The 20,507-nt window shown below is 40.2% G+C and overlaps 3 protein-coding genes across 4 annotated transcripts; all 3 read left to right on the forward strand.

The window, feature by feature from the left end:
* The first annotated feature begins 545 nt into the window (after positions 1–545).
* Positions 546–9,733, forward strand: znf628 (zinc finger protein 628). The gene is made up of 7 exons (XM_053495220.1): positions 546–798; positions 2,985–3,542; positions 3,625–3,697; positions 3,923–4,987; positions 5,149–5,515; positions 5,790–5,944; positions 6,792–9,733. Exons 2-7 carry the CDS (start codon positions 3,163–3,165, stop codon positions 9,051–9,053), a joined length of 4,302 nt encoding a protein of 1,433 aa, XP_053351195.1. The 5' UTR covers positions 546–798; positions 2,985–3,162; the 3' UTR covers positions 9,054–9,733.
* Positions 9,734–10,953: 1,220 nt separating this feature from the next.
* On the forward strand, positions 10,954–13,584 carry nat14 (N-acetyltransferase 14 (GCN5-related, putative)). Of its 2 annotated transcripts, none has more exons than XM_053494864.1 (3): positions 10,954–11,202; positions 11,777–11,892; positions 12,480–13,584. In XM_053494864.1, the coding sequence occupies exons 2-3, from the start codon at positions 11,812–11,814 to the stop codon at positions 13,266–13,268; spliced, it is 870 nt and encodes a 289-aa protein (XP_053350839.1). In that variant the 5' UTR covers positions 10,954–11,202; positions 11,777–11,811; the 3' UTR covers positions 13,269–13,584. The 2 variants fall into 2 exon arrangements, with proteins under 2 accessions (XP_053350839.1, XP_053350840.1); XM_053494865.1 differs by lacking the exon at positions 10,954–11,202 and adding an exon at positions 11,347–11,453.
* A 4,200-nt stretch (positions 13,585–17,784) lies between these two features.
* On the forward strand, positions 17,785–20,459 carry aicda (activation-induced cytidine deaminase). The gene is made up of 5 exons (XM_053495112.1): positions 17,785–17,835; positions 18,632–18,797; positions 18,957–19,236; positions 20,063–20,178; positions 20,268–20,459. The coding sequence occupies exons 1-5, from the start codon at positions 17,816–17,818 to the stop codon at positions 20,316–20,318; spliced, it is 633 nt and encodes a 210-aa protein (XP_053351087.1). The 5' UTR covers positions 17,785–17,815; the 3' UTR covers positions 20,319–20,459.
* The last annotated feature ends 48 nt before the right edge of the window (positions 20,460–20,507 follow it).

Consider the following 20,507-nt stretch of genomic DNA (forward strand, 5'->3'; position numbering starts at 1 on the left):
ACAGTCCAAAGACATGCAGATTTGGTGTACCCTGCCTTGTACCCAAAGTCTCCGGGGATAGACTCAAGGTCTATGGAGGATGGAACAAAAATAATTGGCCAAAATATAGATGCTTGTTAAAAGATTTGCTTTAACTGGTGTTCCAGTTAAAGAGGTCTAGCGACACCCACGCCCTGGAATACCCACTTTTAGCACTTGTTCTAACACACTCGATTAAACAGTCCTTCCTCAGGGAGAGGTGGGTGTGTTAGATCAGTGAAGAAATGTTCAAATGTACAGGATAGTGGGCACTATGATGAGCAACAGGCCTCGCCTTAAAAACTACATTTCCCAGACACACTGTTAACAGCTTGTTAAGATCTAAACAATAACGGGATATAATCCCAAACTAAAATTATTATGAGTTTAAACCCTCTTGGAGAACATTTGTAGACCTTTTGAATCAATTTATTAGTGCTGAGCTTTTTGACCAATAGCATGCGCGAGTTAGGAGGAGGAACGGACCAATCGCGTGGCGCGTTGCTGAGAGCCGGAAGCAGGCGGGTGACTGTTGGTTAGTTTGTGCTCGACATTATTGTTAAGGTTGTATGGAGTATCACTGCGGACTCCAGCCTCATTTCAATACATCAAAACTGTTTAGTACAATTAGTAATTACCGCTAAGTCATAACGTGCATCGTGGACGTGCAGAAATATGGAGATATACCGCGAGGCGTGAGAAACCCAGACGGGCAGTGAGATGGATGCGGGAAGGCCGGCTCGGGACTGCACTAATACCGGCAGGAATCCGCCAGGCTGGGTGAGCAAAGGTTTACTCGTACAATATTATATATGACGCGGAGTGTAGGTGTCTGGCAGTTGATTTGTTTTTGTCTTAATCTTTGGGTTTTTTCATTTCCCCGAGACAACGCAGCAGGGACACCGATACAGAACAGGAGGGAGGGACAGAGGAAGAGGAGGAGGAGGGAGTTTAAAGGGGAAATGCTCATCACTTATCAGCCTGGTTATTTACATCATTTTACTCATTTACACACCTTACAGTCAAAGTCTGTTTAGGTGAAGTACAGCACAGAATAGCTTTTAAAGCACGTGGATTGTGGGTAAATGTTCAGTCACGTGACCTTGTTGTTTTAAGATAGTGATCATTTTGAAATGATAAATATGCTGTGAAAAGCCACATGTTATACAGAGATTATTGCACTATATATATATATATATATATATATGTTTTTCCTATCATGAACACAATAAAGTTAATATACATGAAATATAAAAAATGTATACACACTTCAACATGCAAAAATATATGCCTCGCTTCCGACTGTCGCATCATTGCATTAACGATGATACGACTACTGACGTCTTTAGTGGAAATATAATACTACACATAATTGAATTTAAGTTTAATAAAAAGGGCTTCAACAATTTAACAACTGTTAAAGTATGTGTAAATATGTTTGGGCCCCTATATGTAGAGAGATTGGTCTCAGTTGAAGTTTTTTTTTTTTTTTAAGGGAAATAGAAATCAAACAGATTTAACATTAACCTCTTGAGAACTGAATGTTTCCATTTAAAGACATGAAATTTTTCCCTGACTATATTTGCCTGAATGATAAGATTTCTTAATTCAGGAGAAAATTTATGAATGTGTATGCTTGTGCGATTTTCATATGAGGACTGTCAGATCCAGACCTCTTTCTGTTCGATAAAAAGTATGAAGTTCACAGTTCACATTATACTCACTCATCGTCTATACCGCTTTATCCTGTATACAGAGTGTCGGGGGGCCTGGAGCCTATCACAGGGGACAGGGCATGAGGAAATCCCTCGCAGGCCACACACACACACATACACACATAAATACTCGCACGCTCATTTACAGTTGAACTAATCTGCATGTCTTTGGACTGTGGGAGGAAACCAGAGTACCCAGAAGAAACCCATCAAACACAAGGAGAACATGCAAACTCCATGCGTACAGGTGGAAATCGAACCCAGACCCCTTACTGCCGTTAGTCATTAGGCAACAATAAAGAGAAACATACTGTACGTACACCACATAAGGTTAAGCAATTAAAAAAAAAAATTATATTGATACTGTTTTTAATTACAGGTACAAAAAAATAAATTCTAAAAAATTTATTGTTTTATGCTGAATTCAAAGAAATGCAAACATGCTTTAGAAAACATTTATAGGAAATATTTTACATGACTATGCACTCATTGTCCTTTTAGTTGTTTCTCTGAAGTGTTCTTTCAACACTAAAGCCCACATAATCTCTTACTGCTGATAAAGCATGGCTGCGATGTTCACCTAAATTAGTATTCTTTCTTTAAATTTGGCAAAAATTAACAGAACAAAACATTAGTCTAAAAAAAGTTAGGGACAGAAATTTTATGATTTATGATCATACTGTCTGATATTATCCAAATGAGACTGGTTCCTTTCAAAATTTCTTCCTATTGTCATCTTAGGGAATATATCCTACCACTGTCACCCTCGGGTTAATCATTAGGGACAAACTAATTGTATTAGTATATATTTAAATATTTAAATTTAATATATTTTTATGTCCTCATATTTCTTTCTAATTTATTTCCATATTTTTTCAATCTATAAAGCTGCTTTGTAGATGTGACCATTATCATTGTTAAAAACGTTATACAAATAAAATAAAATTTTCACTTGTAAAGCACCATTCATAAAAAAATCAAAAACTTTATAATAGAAGTGTGAAGTATGACATCATTACCCATGTGGTGCTGTGAACCATTGCATAAAAGAATGAGTTGAACAAGAATACACACAATGCTAAACAGCCTTTCTACCTGCTTATAACAAGACTTGGTATAATTGACTAATGGGAGAATTAGGCTACAGCTGCATCTCTACATTTATGTTTGGTTTAAGCACATGATTCATGAGTTGTGTGAAATGGTGTACTAATGTGACTTGCTCGATTATTATTATTTTTATCTATATAGTTCTGGAAACTGAAGTAAAGAAGTTTCAGTACTTATTTCAGCTGGGATACAAATCATCATTCTCATCATATTCTGCACTTCACTAAACATCTGGAATGGCTACCGTAAATCAGGAGGGTCCACAAAACTAGTCAGTTGCACTCCAACCCAGAGCACCCTTCGCTGCTCTTAGGGTACGATGGCCAACTCAGTCGCTACCCTGGTTGTCCAAACTGAGCTTCTTCCCAGCCAGACTCCCTCTTCCCTCTCTCCTTTTCCATCGCTCCTTCCCCCAGTGGACGACGAGGAGAACGATGAAGAGAAAGGTGGACAGGAAGAGAAGGGGACAGAAACTGTCGTGCTTACAAGCGTCGAAATGGTAACGTCGTCGACGTCTCCTGGGACGATGGGATCCCAAAATCCTGAACACCCCTTCCAGTGTCTAGATTGTGGGAAGAGTTTTAAGTGGTCTTCCAGGTTGGCACACCATCAGCGTAGCCATAACAACGAAAGGCCGTATCGCTGTAACCTCTGCCCCAAGGCTTTCAAAGGCTCATCAGCTCTGCTTTATCACCAGAGGTAAGATATTAAACGGTTTACTTTACAAATCTAAATGATGATTTAATGTGTTTAACAATTTTTTTTTTCCACTTAATACTAGGTCTCATTCAGGAGAGAAACCTTATAAATGTGAGGATTGTGGTAAAGCATTTAAGCGGTCATCTCTCCTCCAGGTAAGCAATACCTGGTAGTGTCAAGGCCACCAGCATTTCTTGTAAAACAACAGATACAGAGCAGACCTACCATATGCATATGAATAGATGCATTTTGTTTCATCGATAATGTATAATTTAACAGTTACTTTGTTATTAGGATTTAACGTGAGGAGGAAGAGGGGAGAGAACACATGTTTTGATGCCAATTAAATTGGGTTTATTTTCTGTTCATTTTATTTTTAGGTTCATCGCAGTGTGCATACAGGTTTGCGTACCTTCCAGTGTCCCTACTGCCCTCTTACCTTCAAGTGGAGCTCTCACTACCAATATCACCTACGGCAACACACAGGCGAGTGCCCCTATCCATGTGACAGATGTCCCAAAGCCTTCAAGAACTCCAGCAGCCTGCGTAGACACAAGAACGTGCATTTAGGTGTCAAGCCTTATGTTTGTATGGTGTGCAGCAAGGCTTTCAGCCAGTCAACCAACCTGAGGCAACACATGCGCATACATACCGGCGAGAGGCCGTACATCTGTGGTGAGTGTGGTCGCAGCTTCACACACTCCTCCAACCTGGCACTTCATCGCAACTCTCACATAGAGGTCAAGGCTCAAGGTGTGGGGAAGACAGGAAAGGTAGGGTCACCGGCAAGTGTTGAGGTGGTGCTCGGAGGGGCAACCTCAGACGATTTGAAGGCGGTTGAAATGACAATATCAGACATGGTGGGCCTTGTAGGTGGGCAGGAAGGGGGAACCAGTCAGGTCTTCTTATCCCACCCTGTGCCCGAGTCCTCAGCTGAAGGCAGTCAGAATGTCTTGACCGCCACAGGCTCAGAGCATGTACAGGTGAGCATAGAGGAGTCAACGGAAACGGATTCTAACGTGCTGTTGTACAGCTGTGGTAGCTGCAGCGAAACATTTGGAACCCAAACACACTTGGAAGAACATCAAGCCTTGCATCTACATAGTTTGGGGGTGGCTGATGGGGGTGAAGACACCAGGTGTGATGACATAGAGGCTCAGGGAGGTGGGGTTTCTTTAGTTGGGATGGCCCCCTTGTTGGCAGACTTTGAGGAGGTTGTGGAAACCACAACAGTGGCAGAGACAGGGCAGGGAACAGAACTGCTTGGATTGGGTGGTCTTGGGGGTGGAGCCAGCCAGGTTCAATATGACCTGCTTCAGAGCTTTACCAGCTCCGTGGCCCAGATGCCCTCAGATGTCCCCACCTCCATAGTGGACACAACAGAGTGTGCCTACTGCAGTAAAAGCTTCAAGAACAGCAGCTCACTGAGCAGACATATTGCACAGGTAAGTGGTACTAATTGATATGGAGAACACTGCATGACCACTAAGGTCCTGTTTGGGGTTCAAGAGTCAGTGCGAGAATACTAATATTAGAAAAGAATAGAAATACAATTATTATCATGATTGTCATGGGTGAAATATTCTCTGCATTCTTCTTCAACCAGGTGCACCCTCTGGCACTGTCCGAGTCCAGATCTCAATTCAGCTGCTCTGTGTGTGACCGCTCCTTCCCCCTACTCTCGTCCCTTCTTACCCACCAGCTCTCACACACCGAGGAGCAGAGACTGCTGACTGAGGCAGAGGCTGAAATTGTCTGCCCTCCTTCACTGTCTCTTTCACTGCCCCTGTCTTCATCATCCTCTTCCAAGAGAGAGGCAGAGGAGCCAGAGGCAGAGGGAGAAAGGGAAATCCATGTCAGCCTCATTGCTGTCACAGAAGAGGGAGAGAAGCAAGCTGTGAAACCAACCAACAGGGCATCAGGGAAGACTGGAAGAAGAGGAGGTGGGAGCAAAGGCTCTGCTGCAAATAATGGTGAGTTATACGAGTTCTTAAAAGATGAGTGGATGCCTAAATGCTCTTAAATCTGAATCTGGGAAAAGGTAAAACAAGAAAATGCAACCATAATGATTAGTGTTTTATTTGCTAATTTTCACTTAGTTCTGGTTATTATGCCTTATTTCAAGGCAAAAAATGTTATTAAAGAAATGAAGAGTGTTTTATCTTGGACTGCTAATAATTCCTGAGTGTCTAATTCCTAAAATGTCTAAGACTTCTCTGTCACTGTTTTTCTTTTTCTTGGTCACAGAGAGGCCATATCGGTGCTTGGAATGTGGGAAATCCTTTAAGGGCTCTTCAGGTCTGCGCTACCACATGAGAGACCATACAGGAGAGAGGCCATACCGCTGCACAGAGTGTGGAAAAAGCTTTAAGAGATCTTCTCTACTGTCCATACATCAAAGGGTAAACACTGCAAAATCAATGTTTTAAAATAAATTTTAAGTTGATATATGTTTACATTGAAGGTTGTAGTTAGTTCCCCGAGTAGTAGACTGCACAGGGAGCAGAAAGCAGGAATCTTCCTGTGATATCCCAGATGTGATGGCCTGAATTTTTTTTTTTTTCCTGAAATTTGGCTTGAATTTTAATACCTGACTTTGGCAGCCTGAATTTGTGAGGTTGAAAAATAACATTAACCATTAATTTTATTTTCGAACAGCTATTTGGTTGGTTCAATATTTTTCTATATAATTTTAAATGCTTGACTTACATTTACAGGAAATGTTGTAAAGATTTTTTAAACATTTTTATTGCAATAAGGTTTAGTTCAGTTCATGTAATTCAACGTGCTTTTTTACTTTGAGCAATTTTGGCACTGTTATACTTCCATAATAGCACAGCAACCCAGAATGGTAGGTGTGAATTAGCTGCTAAGTTTGTAATGAAATCTGAAAAACAAAAAAAAAGACAGCGAGTCAGAATATTGATAAAATTTTAATACTTATTGTATCACACAAATTTAATCGGCACCTAGGTATACTGATAATATCGTATCGGGTGGTCCATGGTGATAACCATGCCAATTAACAAAGTATGTAATCATGTTATGACCAGAGTATAGTAGGATTTCGGATTTCTTTGAGTTCTGTTCACACTTTGGATTTACAAATATTAATGTTAGCATTTGTTAATCAGATGTAATTATTTTGCTGACTTTATGTGATGCCTTTTCTTCCACCTGGTTACTTATAACTATTACAAATGCTAATACAAATCCAGGCTTTCACCTTCTTGTCTGTTGTGTGTGCAGGTGCACACAGGAGTGCGAGCCTTCCAATGTCCTTACTGCCCTCTGACCTTCAAGTGGAGTTCGCATTACCAGTACCATTTGCGGCAGCACACTGGCGAGCGACCATATGTGTGCCAAGAATGTGGCAAATCGTTCAAGAACACCAGCTGTCTGAGGCGACACAGCCAGTTGCACTCAGGCCTGCGACCACACGCCTGCTCTGTGTGTGGCAAGGCCTTTTCCCAAACCTCCAACCTAAAGCAGCATGAGCGCACACACTCGGGTGAAAGGCCTTTCCAATGCGCACAATGCCACAAGAGTTTCACACACTCCTCTAATCTTCAGCTTCACCTACGCACACACTCCTCACGCAAAGACTACAAGTGTCAGCGCTGTGGCAAAGAGTTCGTCATGCACTCCTACCTGCAGCGCCATCTGCGGACGCATAGCAGCGGTGGAGGGGCCACGTGCACTAAAGAAGCGGGAAAAACAGCTAAGAACGGCAGCGGGACCTCAGACATGTCAACCACTACTCTGAGTCTAAACATGAATGCAGCAGGAGGGCTTAATTCTCTGTTTTCTAATGAAGGGAATTCCACACTTATTCTCTCACCATCAAATTTGGACATTCCTCCAAACACGTCACAAAATTATTTCATGATACAGACACCTACAGGACTGCAGCTGATCCCACTGTCCAATCCAACACCCACACGGCCTGCTCCTCTTCCTCCACCACCACCACCACCTCCACCACCTCCTCCACCACCACAACTGCCATCCCAGAACTTCCTGCTTCTTCAGTGCCAGTCCACCAATGGGAGCCAGCCGAGTCTCATTCTAGTTCCCACAGCATCCAATGGGAATCCTCTTTCTGCTCCCTCAACACCACAGGCCCTCCCCTTGGTGCAAACAGTATCATCAGTGCCACAGATAGCCACTTTAGCTCCAGCCCAAACCCAGTTATCACAGTTTCAACCACTCCAGACCCAGCAGAGGTTTATTTTTACCAACAACAGTGCTCCTGTTATCACTGCCCCATCTCAAAACACAACAGTTAAACCAATTTTAGGAACCCTAAGCCACACCAGGAGCCCTAGAACCAGACGTGGGCGCAAAACTAAAACTCAGAAATCAGGGTCCTTGGTGCAGACAGCATCTGTCCCAGCAACTCAAGGTTTAGTTCCTTCCAATATTTCAACATCCACAACTGCTACTTCTATTGCATCATCAACAACCTTGTCCCAGCTGTCTAATATTCAAACATCTGTACCACCACTGAACTTAGACCCTGTGCCTAACACACCTTCTACTCCTGCTACAGTCACTGTATCAGCAGTAACACCCACTACTTCTCCAACCAACAGCCACTGTATTTTGACAGGTGACCTTAAAAATGCATCTGCTGCAGAGGAAGTGGAGAAGCTTACTGATCCTCTACAAGAGGAGCACTTTGTTCTATGTTTTGAGAAGGAGAATAAGGAGAGGGCGCAAGGAGCTGAGATGGAGGTAAAGGTACAGATGGATGAAGGGGTGGAGGGAGAAAGGTCGTATGTGTTGCATTTTGAAGGGGAAAGTGAACAAGGGGCAGAAGGAAGTGAAGACAGAGGGGAGAAATCGTATGTCCTTCGATTTCAGTCAGAGGAAGAGATGGAGGGTGATGGAGATAAGGAGAAGACTGGCATGGTTTCTCTTAACTTGCTTCAAGATTGGAGTGCAGCAAGAGAAAGTGAAAGATTGGAAGGGTTTGAAGAAGGTGTTGGGGTGGAAGAGAAATCATTTGTTCTTCATTTCCAAACAGATGCACAAAGTGATGATGACATCCCACCAAATTCTGGTTTTCCTGATGGCCCTAGTGAAGATTTGGGTCTTTCTTGTCATTCTGCCCAAGCCTTAATGCCTCTTGGTGGACAGGAGGTTGTGTTCAAATTAGGCAGTGAGGCCAAAATAGATGCAGGCGGAGGGAGTGGAGAAAGTGTTCAAATGATTGCAGTAATAGAAGGTGGGGGCAGCAGTTCTGAGACAGGGGGCAGTTTTAGCAGTCCTGGTGGAGTCACTGGGACAGGAGCAGGGCAAATGGGAAGCATTTTTCAGTTAGAGGGAGGGGAAGGTATAGTTATTATTGAGGTTAGTACCAGCAGTTTGACGGAAGGAACAGAAGGAGTTTCAGTAGGATTAAGGAGCATGGACAAAGAAGGCACTGCATCACCTGAAGTGGCATCTGAGGAGCAGAAGATGCTGGAAACTGAGAGCAGACTATCAGCCAGCGTGAATGGGACCTAACACTTAAGCACTGAAGGAATCTCCAAATGAAGCCTGTGAAGAGCTCCAAGACACAACCCACACGCACGTGCTCCTACTAACCAATGCACACTACTAACTACCAGCAACCTGAGTCTTTGATGAGACACCGATTTTTAATTATGCCTTTTATGATCCAGGTGACTTAACCTAAAGCAGTCATTTAGGTCTGTAACTTTCAGCTATCAGGATAATGAAATGAAAGGGAAGGTCATGCTTCTTAGCAAAAATCGACTGGCAAATGTGTGTGGTAAAATAGTTTTTCGGTGCAATGGTTAATGTTTTTTATGTTGTCCTCTTCCTTCAGTATTGAAGTGTTTTAGACATTGCATTACCTAGAATTAGGTGAGACTTCCTCACCAGCCCATAGAGGGAGTTGTTTCATACACCACACACACCACAGATATGTTTTTTTTTTTTAAGAATACACATCAATACAAGATGATGTGCTGAAGAATGTTGGACAACTGTAAACTAATATGCTGTCATGTTGACGGCCAAAGTGTAACATGAACAAGAACTGTGAATATGTCTATAGTCTGTTTAGTTTCACTATAATTGTTAATATTAGTAAATTATCATGCTCAACAAACTGTCAGTCATTTTTTAAAAGTTAATTTTGCACTTTGGACATAAAAATAATGTCAAATAAAAAAAATAAATAAGCAAAAACAGTACCTATTACACTATTCTCACATACTATCCTATTTATGTAATAATTTGTAATTGTGTAAGAGGTATATGGGGTAAATGCTATTTGTGGATGATAAAGATCAGGGGAATCAATTTGGTGATAAATCACGATTCTTTTGTGAGACGATTTACGTACAGTATCTCCACATTGACTTCAAAACCTTTATAATAGTGAAGAGCAAGTAGATCGGCCAGTGAATAGAATTGGCTGGTTTTCAGTTTGATTGGCCATGGCTGGTAATTGGACGATCAGTCTCAGATATAAATGATACTGTACAGAGTGCAGAAGCTTCAGAGCTTTTTTTTTTTATTATTAAAAATTCTGCACGGTAAGAGCTTTGATCTACCTTTTCTTTCAATTTTATATTGTGAAATGCATTTTTTCATAGGAAATAATGTAAAAGCAGATAAGCCCTTTCAGCCACCCCAAAATATTACCAATATTACGACTTTCCAACACTACTATCATATTATTGCATATAAAAATATCAAAACATTAAAAAATGAAGTAAAATATAACATTAATAGACATTAACCCTCACTTAACCTTAATTTATGATTCCTCTTGGCACCAGCTGCTTTAAAAATGAAACTGAAAGTGTCTCCTTTTTCTTATTGCTACCGTCCTTGCTAACATTCCTGGGACCCATGGTGCTATGTCTTTACTCAATCTTGCACAAAATGCACAAAAAATATGTAAAAATGCTTTGCTTGGCTTCCCACTGACGTTTTGAGCGGCTCCCGGACATATGCGCCACTTACTGGGTTGGGCTCGGTTCGGCTTGCTCAAATGCCAAAAATGATTTCTTCCAAAATTTCTTTTCTAAAGGGCGAAAATACTTAAGGCTACAAAATGCTGCATTCTTCGTATGCCGAGGTACCACTGTAATTTCAAACTCACGCTTTACATACAGTACGCTTATACCAGTCTGAAAATACTGCGCGCGCCAATTAGTTGAAAATCGCGTGCGTTAGAAGCCCCACGTGCTCGCAGTCACTCAACTCGCGCGCTCAATAATAAATGCTAATCAACACTTATGGCGGATCACAGAGATACTCTTGTATTTGAAGAAAAGTAATGTTATAAGGAGCTGGTTACATTTAATTACTTATTAAACTTTTTTGAAGGTTCCAAATTTTAACAAAACGCGGGGGGTGTAATATCGAATCGGAATATTAAAAAATCGTGATACATACAGAATGACAATTTGAGAATACCGTAACGGGAGGTGGGTGCTGATCCACAGCCCTAGTAGATGACCCCTAGGCTCGTGAAAGGTCACGCTGCTGATTCGGTATGATGCGCCTGCTGCGTTTACGCTACTTTGGGATTCACGAAAGCAGATACGCCGAAAGCGCGCTTAGCGTATAGCGGTACCACCAGCGCAGTTACAGCTTGTAAACACTATGCAGGCTTGTATGAAAACTGATTTCTGAGGTAAGTAGGTGAGTCGCAGTGACTGGTCCACGGCACAATGTCGGTTTAAACAAGAGCTTTTTCCTAAAAAAAAAAAAAAAAAAAAAACATTTGTTAGAGGAACAGCGCTAGTCACAGACTCCTAATCATACCACGCTGCAAGCGTAATGCGCACAGGAGCTTCTTATTAGAGCGTCTTCATGCCGGATAAAGAAGTTTACTGGAAATAAAAGTGCATGACGGTTTTTTGTGCATGCGTTATTTGTATTTAAGTAAGTCGGGTTTAAAACCATTGATATCGTGTTGTCTTAGCGCCTAGTTCAACCCTCGGGTCTATATTTGGTACCGCACGATTGGATCGCGTTGGCCTAACGCAGTCTGCTCCGTAAACGCATAGAACCAGGGACAGTATGCGATTTACTGACAGGGTTATAACTAGCCACAAAAATGTTTATTCTCGTTTGATGCGAAACATATTGTGACACAATGCACATCCATTAGATATATGCGAAAAGCTATGTAACAGAAATATAAAGGGCATCTGTAAACCTCTAGTACACTTTCAGTCAGTGATCCTGTTTCTCTGTTTCTTTAGGACCCGGCTTTAAATCACCGTAAAGATTGAATAAGATGGCGCACTTAGACCTGGGGGATGTAGGGCTCCGGCGGATGAAAGAGGAGGATATTGAGGCTGTAAAAGCTCTCATCAAGGTAATTTTTTAATATAATCATGAAGATGCACTATATGACCAAAGTTATTTTGCCAAATCTGCAATAACATTGTATCTACATACATATACTCCATACAATATGGAGTTGGTCCCCCCTTTTGCAGCTATGCGATTCTTGGAAGGCATTGATGTTGGATGAGAAGGTCTGCCTCACAATCTCCGTACCAGTTTATCTTAGAGGTGCTCGATGGGGTTGTTCAAGCCATTCAAATTCCTCCACACTGAACTCTTCAAAATGTGTCTTTATAGTCTTTGCTTTGTCCACTGGGGCACAGTCATGTTGGTATAGAAAAGGATCTTCACCAAGCAAATTTGAAAGCATAGCATTGTCCATGATGTCTTGGTGTGCTACAACATTAAGATTGCTCTTCACAGAGGATAAGGGGTCTGATTGGCTCACCAGAATTCAATAATTAACAAGTTTGGCCAAATACTGTGTCCATATAGTGCATATTTGTTTCAAATCTCCTGTCTTCGGCTTGTTTTTACAAAGTAACAATTACCTAATCTTTATTTATCGTGCATAATTTCTGCTTCATTCACTCTTTCCTCTTTCTGTCTGTACAGCAAGGATGTGAAGGGATGGAGAACCGGCTTATCCTGCACCTCATTACTAGACCATTAGCAGTCCTTCTGCTCGCCACAGTCTCTTCTGTGCTCCGCTTTGTAGTGCACTCCTTTATGCTAGCCTTGTTTATCCCTGTTTTCCTTCTCATCATATACCTCAAGCTCACCATCCCGCGGTCCATGGGTATCCTGGGCTCCAGCAGGCCCTACTGGGACTACCTGGGCAGCAGCTACCATGCTAGTTCCCAACCAGACATACTAAACCCACATGCTGCCAAAGCCAAGCTTATGACTGACCAAGAGAAAGCCAAACGTCGCAAAAAAGGTAAAGAGAAGTTTAAAAGCAAAGAGGTGGAAAAAGGAAAGGCTGAAGACAGAGAGATGGTGGATGAAGATGATTTAAAGGAACGGGCCCGTATTGCAGGGGAAGTTTGGGTCGCAGACAGGGATGGTGAAGTGCTTGGATGCGTCGCACGAGATGGCTGGAGTCGGCATGGCGTGTACCGTATCTGTAGGCTGGTAGTGCAGAGCTGGTACCGTAGAGAAGGGCTCGGCAGGCTCCTAGTCCAGAGCATGGAGTCCAGAGCCAAGCAGTGTGGAGTGCACAGGGTCTATGCTCACGTGCCCTTCCCTTCTAAACTAGGAGAGGCTTTCTTCAGAAAACTGGGCTACCGACTCCAGGGAGAGACTTCTGGGGTGGAAGGTGAGGAGGAGGAGGAGGATTATGAGGAGCCAGGAAAAGGCTGGTTGGGCTTTCCAGTGACAAAGGTGTTCGTTAAAGAGCTATAGCAGTGAGCGGGCATATCTTTTCTAACTACATTTTGAACTTATGAAGTAGTTATGTAATTTGTGACATTACAGATTACTAAATTTCTGTAAAATCACTACAATGAGTAAAATGACACAATTTCTTAATTTAAAATGTCTATTATTACTGTTTATTTGTTGTGTGACATTTTTTTCTTTGCTTATTTTTGTCTTTATTTATTAATTTCATTGCATTTTATTTATGTTGCTGCACTGTAACAGACTAGTACTGAACTGCCATGTTTTTTTTGTCTGTGAAAAAAAAGATTTAAATAAATTTTCTCTGAGATTGGTTTTACTCACAGTCTGCTTTTAATGATGTACAGTAGCGTTACTAGTCACAAAATGTTTTTTTTATCTGAATGCATGGGTTCAAACCGAACTGTGAAGTGTCTTAATATCAATATGACTTGGACGTAGGCTTTTCAAGATGTAAAGCTTTCTCTTTCACGCTTGAAAGGTATAGATATGTGCAGACTGTGGTTGTGCTGTGGTAAACTGACTAACAGCGATAGACCTACTATAGATGTCAACATCGATAAACAAACGTTTGAAGAAAAGAGAACAAAGCATGCTGTATATATACTATATATGTTGCAAGTCTTTGTGTTTGCCATTAAACAGCAGTGAGCAAGCATGTATGTTTCTGAAGTTGATGCATGTGGTTATCTCTCTACCTTAACCACACTCTGTGAAATATATGTGTCACCTACTACCTCATTCACCACCGGATGTTTGTACAGTTATGTGTATGTGGTGAGAAAGTGCACCTGGAGCTGCACTAAACATCAGTGTCATGATATAAAAATTGATCTTTATAGGCTAATCTTCAGACAAAATTGAGTTCATTGTTAATAATTTCATTGAGAGTTGTAACAGCGAAAATGATGCCTGCATGATAGGGCAGAAATAACCATTTAATGACCATGTCACTCTGAAAAATCACATAAATTAGTTACAAATCTGCAGATTATTTTAATACTTATTGCCATTTGCAAACGCATATGGCCGACTGTAGTGAACAGCGATGGACTTTTTTTGCTTCCCGCAAGACTTGGTTCACTGTAATCAGAAATACCTGTAGGTTTTAGTTATGCGAGACACAGATTACAGACTTGAGTAACAAGAGTTTGAGTTGAGTAATAATTTCTTACTCATTCCAAGGTTGGATAATTTTTTAAACAGGTCACAGCATACAGCTAGGTAATCAACAAGTTCGTAGTTAGTAAGGCTATCACTGCAGTATCTCCTTTCGCATGAATTGGCACCGTGCCTTGTTTGTTGTGGGCTTTGTTGTTCTGCCGCGCCGGAGCCCGCATTAGTAAACACCTGCAAGTGTGTCCCCTAACCAAAGTATACCTATTATTGTCTTCAGGAAACAGATGCAAGTTCACAGCTCTGGAAAAGTGTGTTTGGAGCTGTGGTTGAGTTTGTCTGCACGATAGGTCTTCGGGGGTGTGTCTGTGTGTGTATGTGTGTGTGTGTGTGGGCGGGTGGGTTTCGGAAAGAATGACTCTGCATTTCCTGCCCTAATTCGTTCATACGTGCTGTGCCAATTGATGCATTTAAGCCGCTCTTGCCCATGGTGTGTGTGTGTGTGTGTGAATGTGTGTAAACAGACTGTGTAGGTGTAGGCAGAAACTGAAGAAAGGTGAGATTTGGCTGATCAGTAATATTCGTTATTAGTGTCAGTTACAAATATAATAAAAATAATTTATATAATAGTATTGTTTTTCTTTATGCATAGTGACTGTTCACCTTCTTGTTGTTGTTGTTATTATTATTATCAAGAGCAATGATATGAAGGTTACATTGTGTGTGGCACAGTGTTTCTCTTTTGCCACTGTTCTCTGTTACACAAATGAACACAACAACCAGCAATCCAGCTGGACCTCAAAGATTTAAGGCTGAATCGTGGGAGCAGACAGATGTAAAAAATCAGACATACACTTTTCATTCGTCTACCTCACACACACAAACAAATAAAGATTAAGAGATCAGAGGGAGCTCTTTGGGAAACGGTGATTTCCCTGGCCACAGAGTGCATTAAAGGGTAAGTTAGAGTGAGACTCAGACATGATGCCAACTGTACTGAAACTAGGAGAGAGTTTCGAAAACAACTGCACCCAGTCAAAATGAATAGGATCCATAATAGCAGCGATATGTGTGCTTATGCATTCCATTGAGTACTTGTGATGTCATGTGGTCAGGCTGAATTTCTAGGCTCTTCTTTGTGGTGAAGAGGTCTCAAGTGAGTGAAGGAATGTGTGTTTTGAAGAAAGAATGTAATCTAGCTCTTTGGAAACACTTTGTCTGGAAGGTAATCTAGCTGTCTACTGGATTTACTTCACATGATGTTCATGGGAAAAAAAATAAAGGGAAAGACCCAGGTAAAAAAAAATAAAATAAAAACAATAGCGAAAGAAAAAAAAACAGAATGCTGAAGAAGGTATAATGGGAATGATTAAAGGCCGTGTGGGAAAAGTGAATTGGAGTCTTCCTTGGTTGGGTGCAAGGGTTCTGGAAATTTCCAGCTTTCCATGGTTACGCCACAGGCTGCGTTTTGTGACGCACATCTGAGAGTAAAAAAAGGTTACAAGTCACGTCAAACACTTAAGAGACTAATGTGTGGTCAAGAGCCATTGTGTAAAAATATCCTATTCTTTGCAATTAAATATTTATATAAATAAGTAAATTCTTTCCATCATTAGGAAAAAGGAAGTAGTGTTGTGTATGTTTATTTAAAAAAAGTATTTAACACTACTTTCTATTTAAAAAAAAAAAACATTATAAATACACTGCCCAGCCAAAAATAGTCACGCACTGTATTTTGTTGCATCATGGTTTGCTTTGATCATGGCACACATTCACCATGGCATCACACAGATAAGCTTTTTCAATGTCAACATTTATTTCCATTCAGGGTTTCGTTAATTTCTTCCCATGATCTTGTATTAATAAAGGAAGAGTCAGACCACTGTGTAAAGCCTTCCAGCACATCTTAAAGATTCTCAATAGGGTTAAGTTCGGAACACTGTGGTGGCCAATCCATGTGAGAAAATGATGTCCCATGCTTCCTAACACATTCCTTTATCATTTATAAATGATAGAATATCTATGTGTCATTTTGGAATATGCCTGTGCCATCAGGAAAGAAAAAAATGCTTAATAAAATAACCTGGTGATTCAGGAGGTAGTCAGCTGACCTTATTTTTTGGGCACATAACATGCTAACTCTAGAATTGACTAACAGAAGAAACTCCAAAATCATAACACTTCCCTCCATTGGCTTGTACAGTAGGCACTAGTCATGATGAGTGGATCACTTCCATTCTTTATGCTTTATAGCAAATTGAAGTCTTTTTCAGATTAGCCTCACTGATAAGTGGTTTTCTTAAGGCTCCACAGCTGTTTAGTTCCAATCCCATTAGCACTCTTTGCATTGTGTGCATGCTCTCACTTTTACTATTAAACATAGCCGTGAGTTGTTAGTTTATCCTTAGTTGTTTTCTTTGTTTGGTGCAGAACAATAATTTGACCCTTCTGAAACAGAGTAACATCTTTACCACGACCACAGGATATGTCTTCGGACATGGTTGTTTAAGAAAAAAGAAGCCACTCACTACACCAGCCCTCACCTACAGTACCAGTAACGGTTAAATAACTTGGTGCCAGCTGAAACTGCAGTTAAACTGCAAAACTACTCCCTGCAGTAAATATCCAATGGAAGACTCTTATCTATTTGCTTCGTTAAATCCAGGTGTTGATTTATTTTATATAATTATACTTATTTTTATATAATTATATTTATTTTATTTTATTTATTTTTGGTTGCGCAATGTATTTTAAAAAGCTGATCGTACAAAAGCTTCACTCCAGCACATCATACGGATGCTCAAGTGGATTGAGATCTGGGAAATTTTTAATACATTAAACTCTTTGTCATGTACTTCCAACCATTTCTGAACATTTTTTACAGTGTTGCAGGACGTATAGGTAGATAAGTTTTCCCATTTTTTTTCTGCTTCGAGCACATCAAGAACGGACTGTTTACTTCTTGCCTAATAATATCTTGCCAAAAAACCCTTGACAGGTGCCACTATAACAAGATAATCAATGTTATTCATATCACTTCTCTGTGATTTTAATTGCATGACTGATCAGTGTGTGAATATAAAAATATAAAAATCCATTTGTTCGTCCACCGGAATAACAGACTATTACGTGATTGTTAATACATGCAGGCATTGTCCAATGTTTGTTGTTTCATAATGCGGTAAGAACTGTTCTACAAGTCCCTTTAAATAACAGCTGTTATTAATACAACTCTCTAAAATTGTCGGTTAGAATTAACTTCAGCCCTCCTAACTAGAGTTTGAAAACTGTTATCACCCAATCAGGGACCACCTTTCAGTCGACTGTATCAATATGTCACACGTCTTTTATACCTCCTTCTTCCTCTACTTCACTTTCAAAACTCTCACTCATTTTTGCATGACTCAACCACTGAGTTGGTTTCATCTTTCGGAATGATGAGCAAACTGGACAGGTGAGTAAAAAAAAAAATCCCTTAATACTGTGAAAGCTAGTGTAAATGCTGCAGCTGTGCATGCCATAAAACCAGCTGCTGATGGAGAGTTCAGAAATTATATATATATATATATATATATATATATAAAAAAAGGAGCATTTAAAATGTAATATTTTATGAATGGAAATATATCCAATGCTGAATGCCAATGCATTTTTAAATATTTCTTAAATATTACAGTAAGAGAAGATGAAACTGAGAGTGCTAGATGTGTGTGCATGTGCATGTGTGTGTGTGTGTGTTGTTTTGCACAGCGCAATCTCTATATCTACGTATAGCTGTTGTTGTTATGTTGTAGCATTTCCTACATGCATGAGTGCCTGAGACATTTAAATTTAAAAAGCCAAATCCTCAGATGCGCAAAGCCTTTTACTTTTCACTTAACAAATTATAAAACTATTAACTATTTATTATTATTTATTATTATTTATTAATATTTATTGTTGTTGTTGTTGCTGTTAATTGTGCCATATAATGTATCATAATTTTACTATAATATTTATGATTCTTGTTATAAATCAATTATATATGTAAAGTTACAATAATTAAAAATAATTAAAAACTGAAAATATTTTAATTTATTAAATTAAATAAGTATTTAAAAACATTTTTAAAAAAATTAATTATGTAAAATATTGTAAATGGTTTTTCAAATTGAGATCATCTTCCAACTTTTTACAACATATAAATATGATATTATTTATCACCACTCATGACTATTAATAGGTATGTGAACTATTGTTCTTTGCTGCAGAGTGTTGCTGACTCAGAGGAAGTTTATTTACCACTATAAGAACGTACGCTGGGCACGTGGGAGGAACGAGACCTACCTCTGTTTTGTGGTCAAGAAACGCAACAGTCCCGACTCGCTCTCCCTTGATTTTGGGCACCTGCGCAATCGCTCTGGCTGTCACGTGGAGGTAAGATGTGAATGGTAGGAATATGCAACTGCATGAAGAAAAATAGATTGCAGGAGAAAGTCAAATGCAATGCCATTAACCTGTAATTTGTTAGTTTAAACCCTTATATAGATATTAATAACAGTACATAATGCATCAAATCCTTTTTCTTCCCCTCAGCTTCTCTTCCTGAGCTACCTTGGGGTATTGTGTCCGGGTTTCTTAGGTTCTGGTGTGGATGGTATTAGAGTGGCCTATGCGATCACCTGGTTCTGTTCCTGGTCACCCTGTTCAAACTGTGCCCAACGCCTTTCTCGCTTTATGTCTCAGTTTCCCAACCTGAGGCTACGCATCTTTGTCTCTCGCCTCTACTTCTGCGACCGGGAGGACAGTCGGGAGCGAGAGGGACTCCGCTGCTTGCAAAGGGCAGGTGTGAAGGTGACTGTTATGACCTATAAAGGTAAAATATATATATTTTTTAATCTTTGGCTTTCTCTGAATCTTTGTGAACAGCCAACTGTGAATGCCTAAGCTGAACTGAAATACATTAGATGGTGTCAAGGTTGGAGTGATGACTACATTTAAACCTAACTCAAACAGTGTGCAATATCATCAATAAAGCTATAAGATGAACATTAACCCCAACCAGGACATGAAGCTGTCTGTAGAGAAGGTGATGTGAGGGTCCTGGGAGGGTTCTGTAATCCTTCCAGATGTATAATAAAACCTAGTGAAATACATAGATTTGATCAGCGATAAGGTACATATAATACATATATTTAATTAAAATGAAGGCCTGTATAAGACCCATAGTTTGCAAATGATCAGATAAATTAATATTTACACCACTTTAGAAAATGGTTTAATTTGCTGTGTTTTCACATTTCATGTAGAAGTGAGACTGGAACCTTTATGGCTAATTACCCATTTTATTATATCCATACAAAAGGCCTGGGGGTTCGATTCCCAGCCAGTGCCCAAACCCCTGCCACTGGATGCAGTGCCGGTCCCAAGCTCGGATAAAATGGGAGGGTTGCGTCAGGACAGGCATTTTTTTTTTCAGCTTGGGTGTATGTCTGTGTTTGTGTGTGTGTCTCGGGGAATCTTACTATATGGTAAGTCCTGGGCCTGGGCAATACACGCAGAGGGCAAAACCCTATTCCTAACCCTTAAATTTACTCTTGACAAATTTCCTGTAAGCACAAATGGACGTTTACTGTCAGCACAAATTTCTAATTACGAGATTGTAAGTTTGTGCCTCCGTGCCATATTCTCTTTCTCCACAGATTATTTCTACTGTTGGCAAACCTTTGTGGCTCGTAATGAGAGGGCTTTTAAGGCTTGGGACGGCCTTCACCAGAACTCTATCAGACTTTCCCGGAAACTACAGCGAATCCTGCAGGTACGAATGAAAAAATGAATTATTCCTAATTTAACTACCTTTAACTTTTAGAGTTTGTCTTCGTCTTAACCATGTCTTTGTCTTTACAGCCTAGCGAGTGTGAGGACCTGAGGGATGGCTTCGCTTTGCTGGGTCTTTAATGACATGACAAGAGTTTACATGACAATGAATTATGGTGCTGTAAAAAGATATTTCCTGAGACTTGAATCACTGAAACATTAATCTTTTTTTTTTTTATATCGAAATAGCATTATTGTTTTGTTTTTTCTTTTTTTGGTCAATGCGTTCGGGGGTGCTATGTTTGTGCTACTTTTGAAAAAGAACTACTA

The sequence above is a fragment of the Clarias gariepinus genome, chromosome 4, assembly GCF_024256425.1.
Source record: "Clarias gariepinus isolate MV-2021 ecotype Netherlands chromosome 4, CGAR_prim_01v2, whole genome shotgun sequence".
NCBI lineage: Eukaryota > Metazoa > Chordata > Actinopteri > Siluriformes > Clariidae > Clarias > Clarias gariepinus.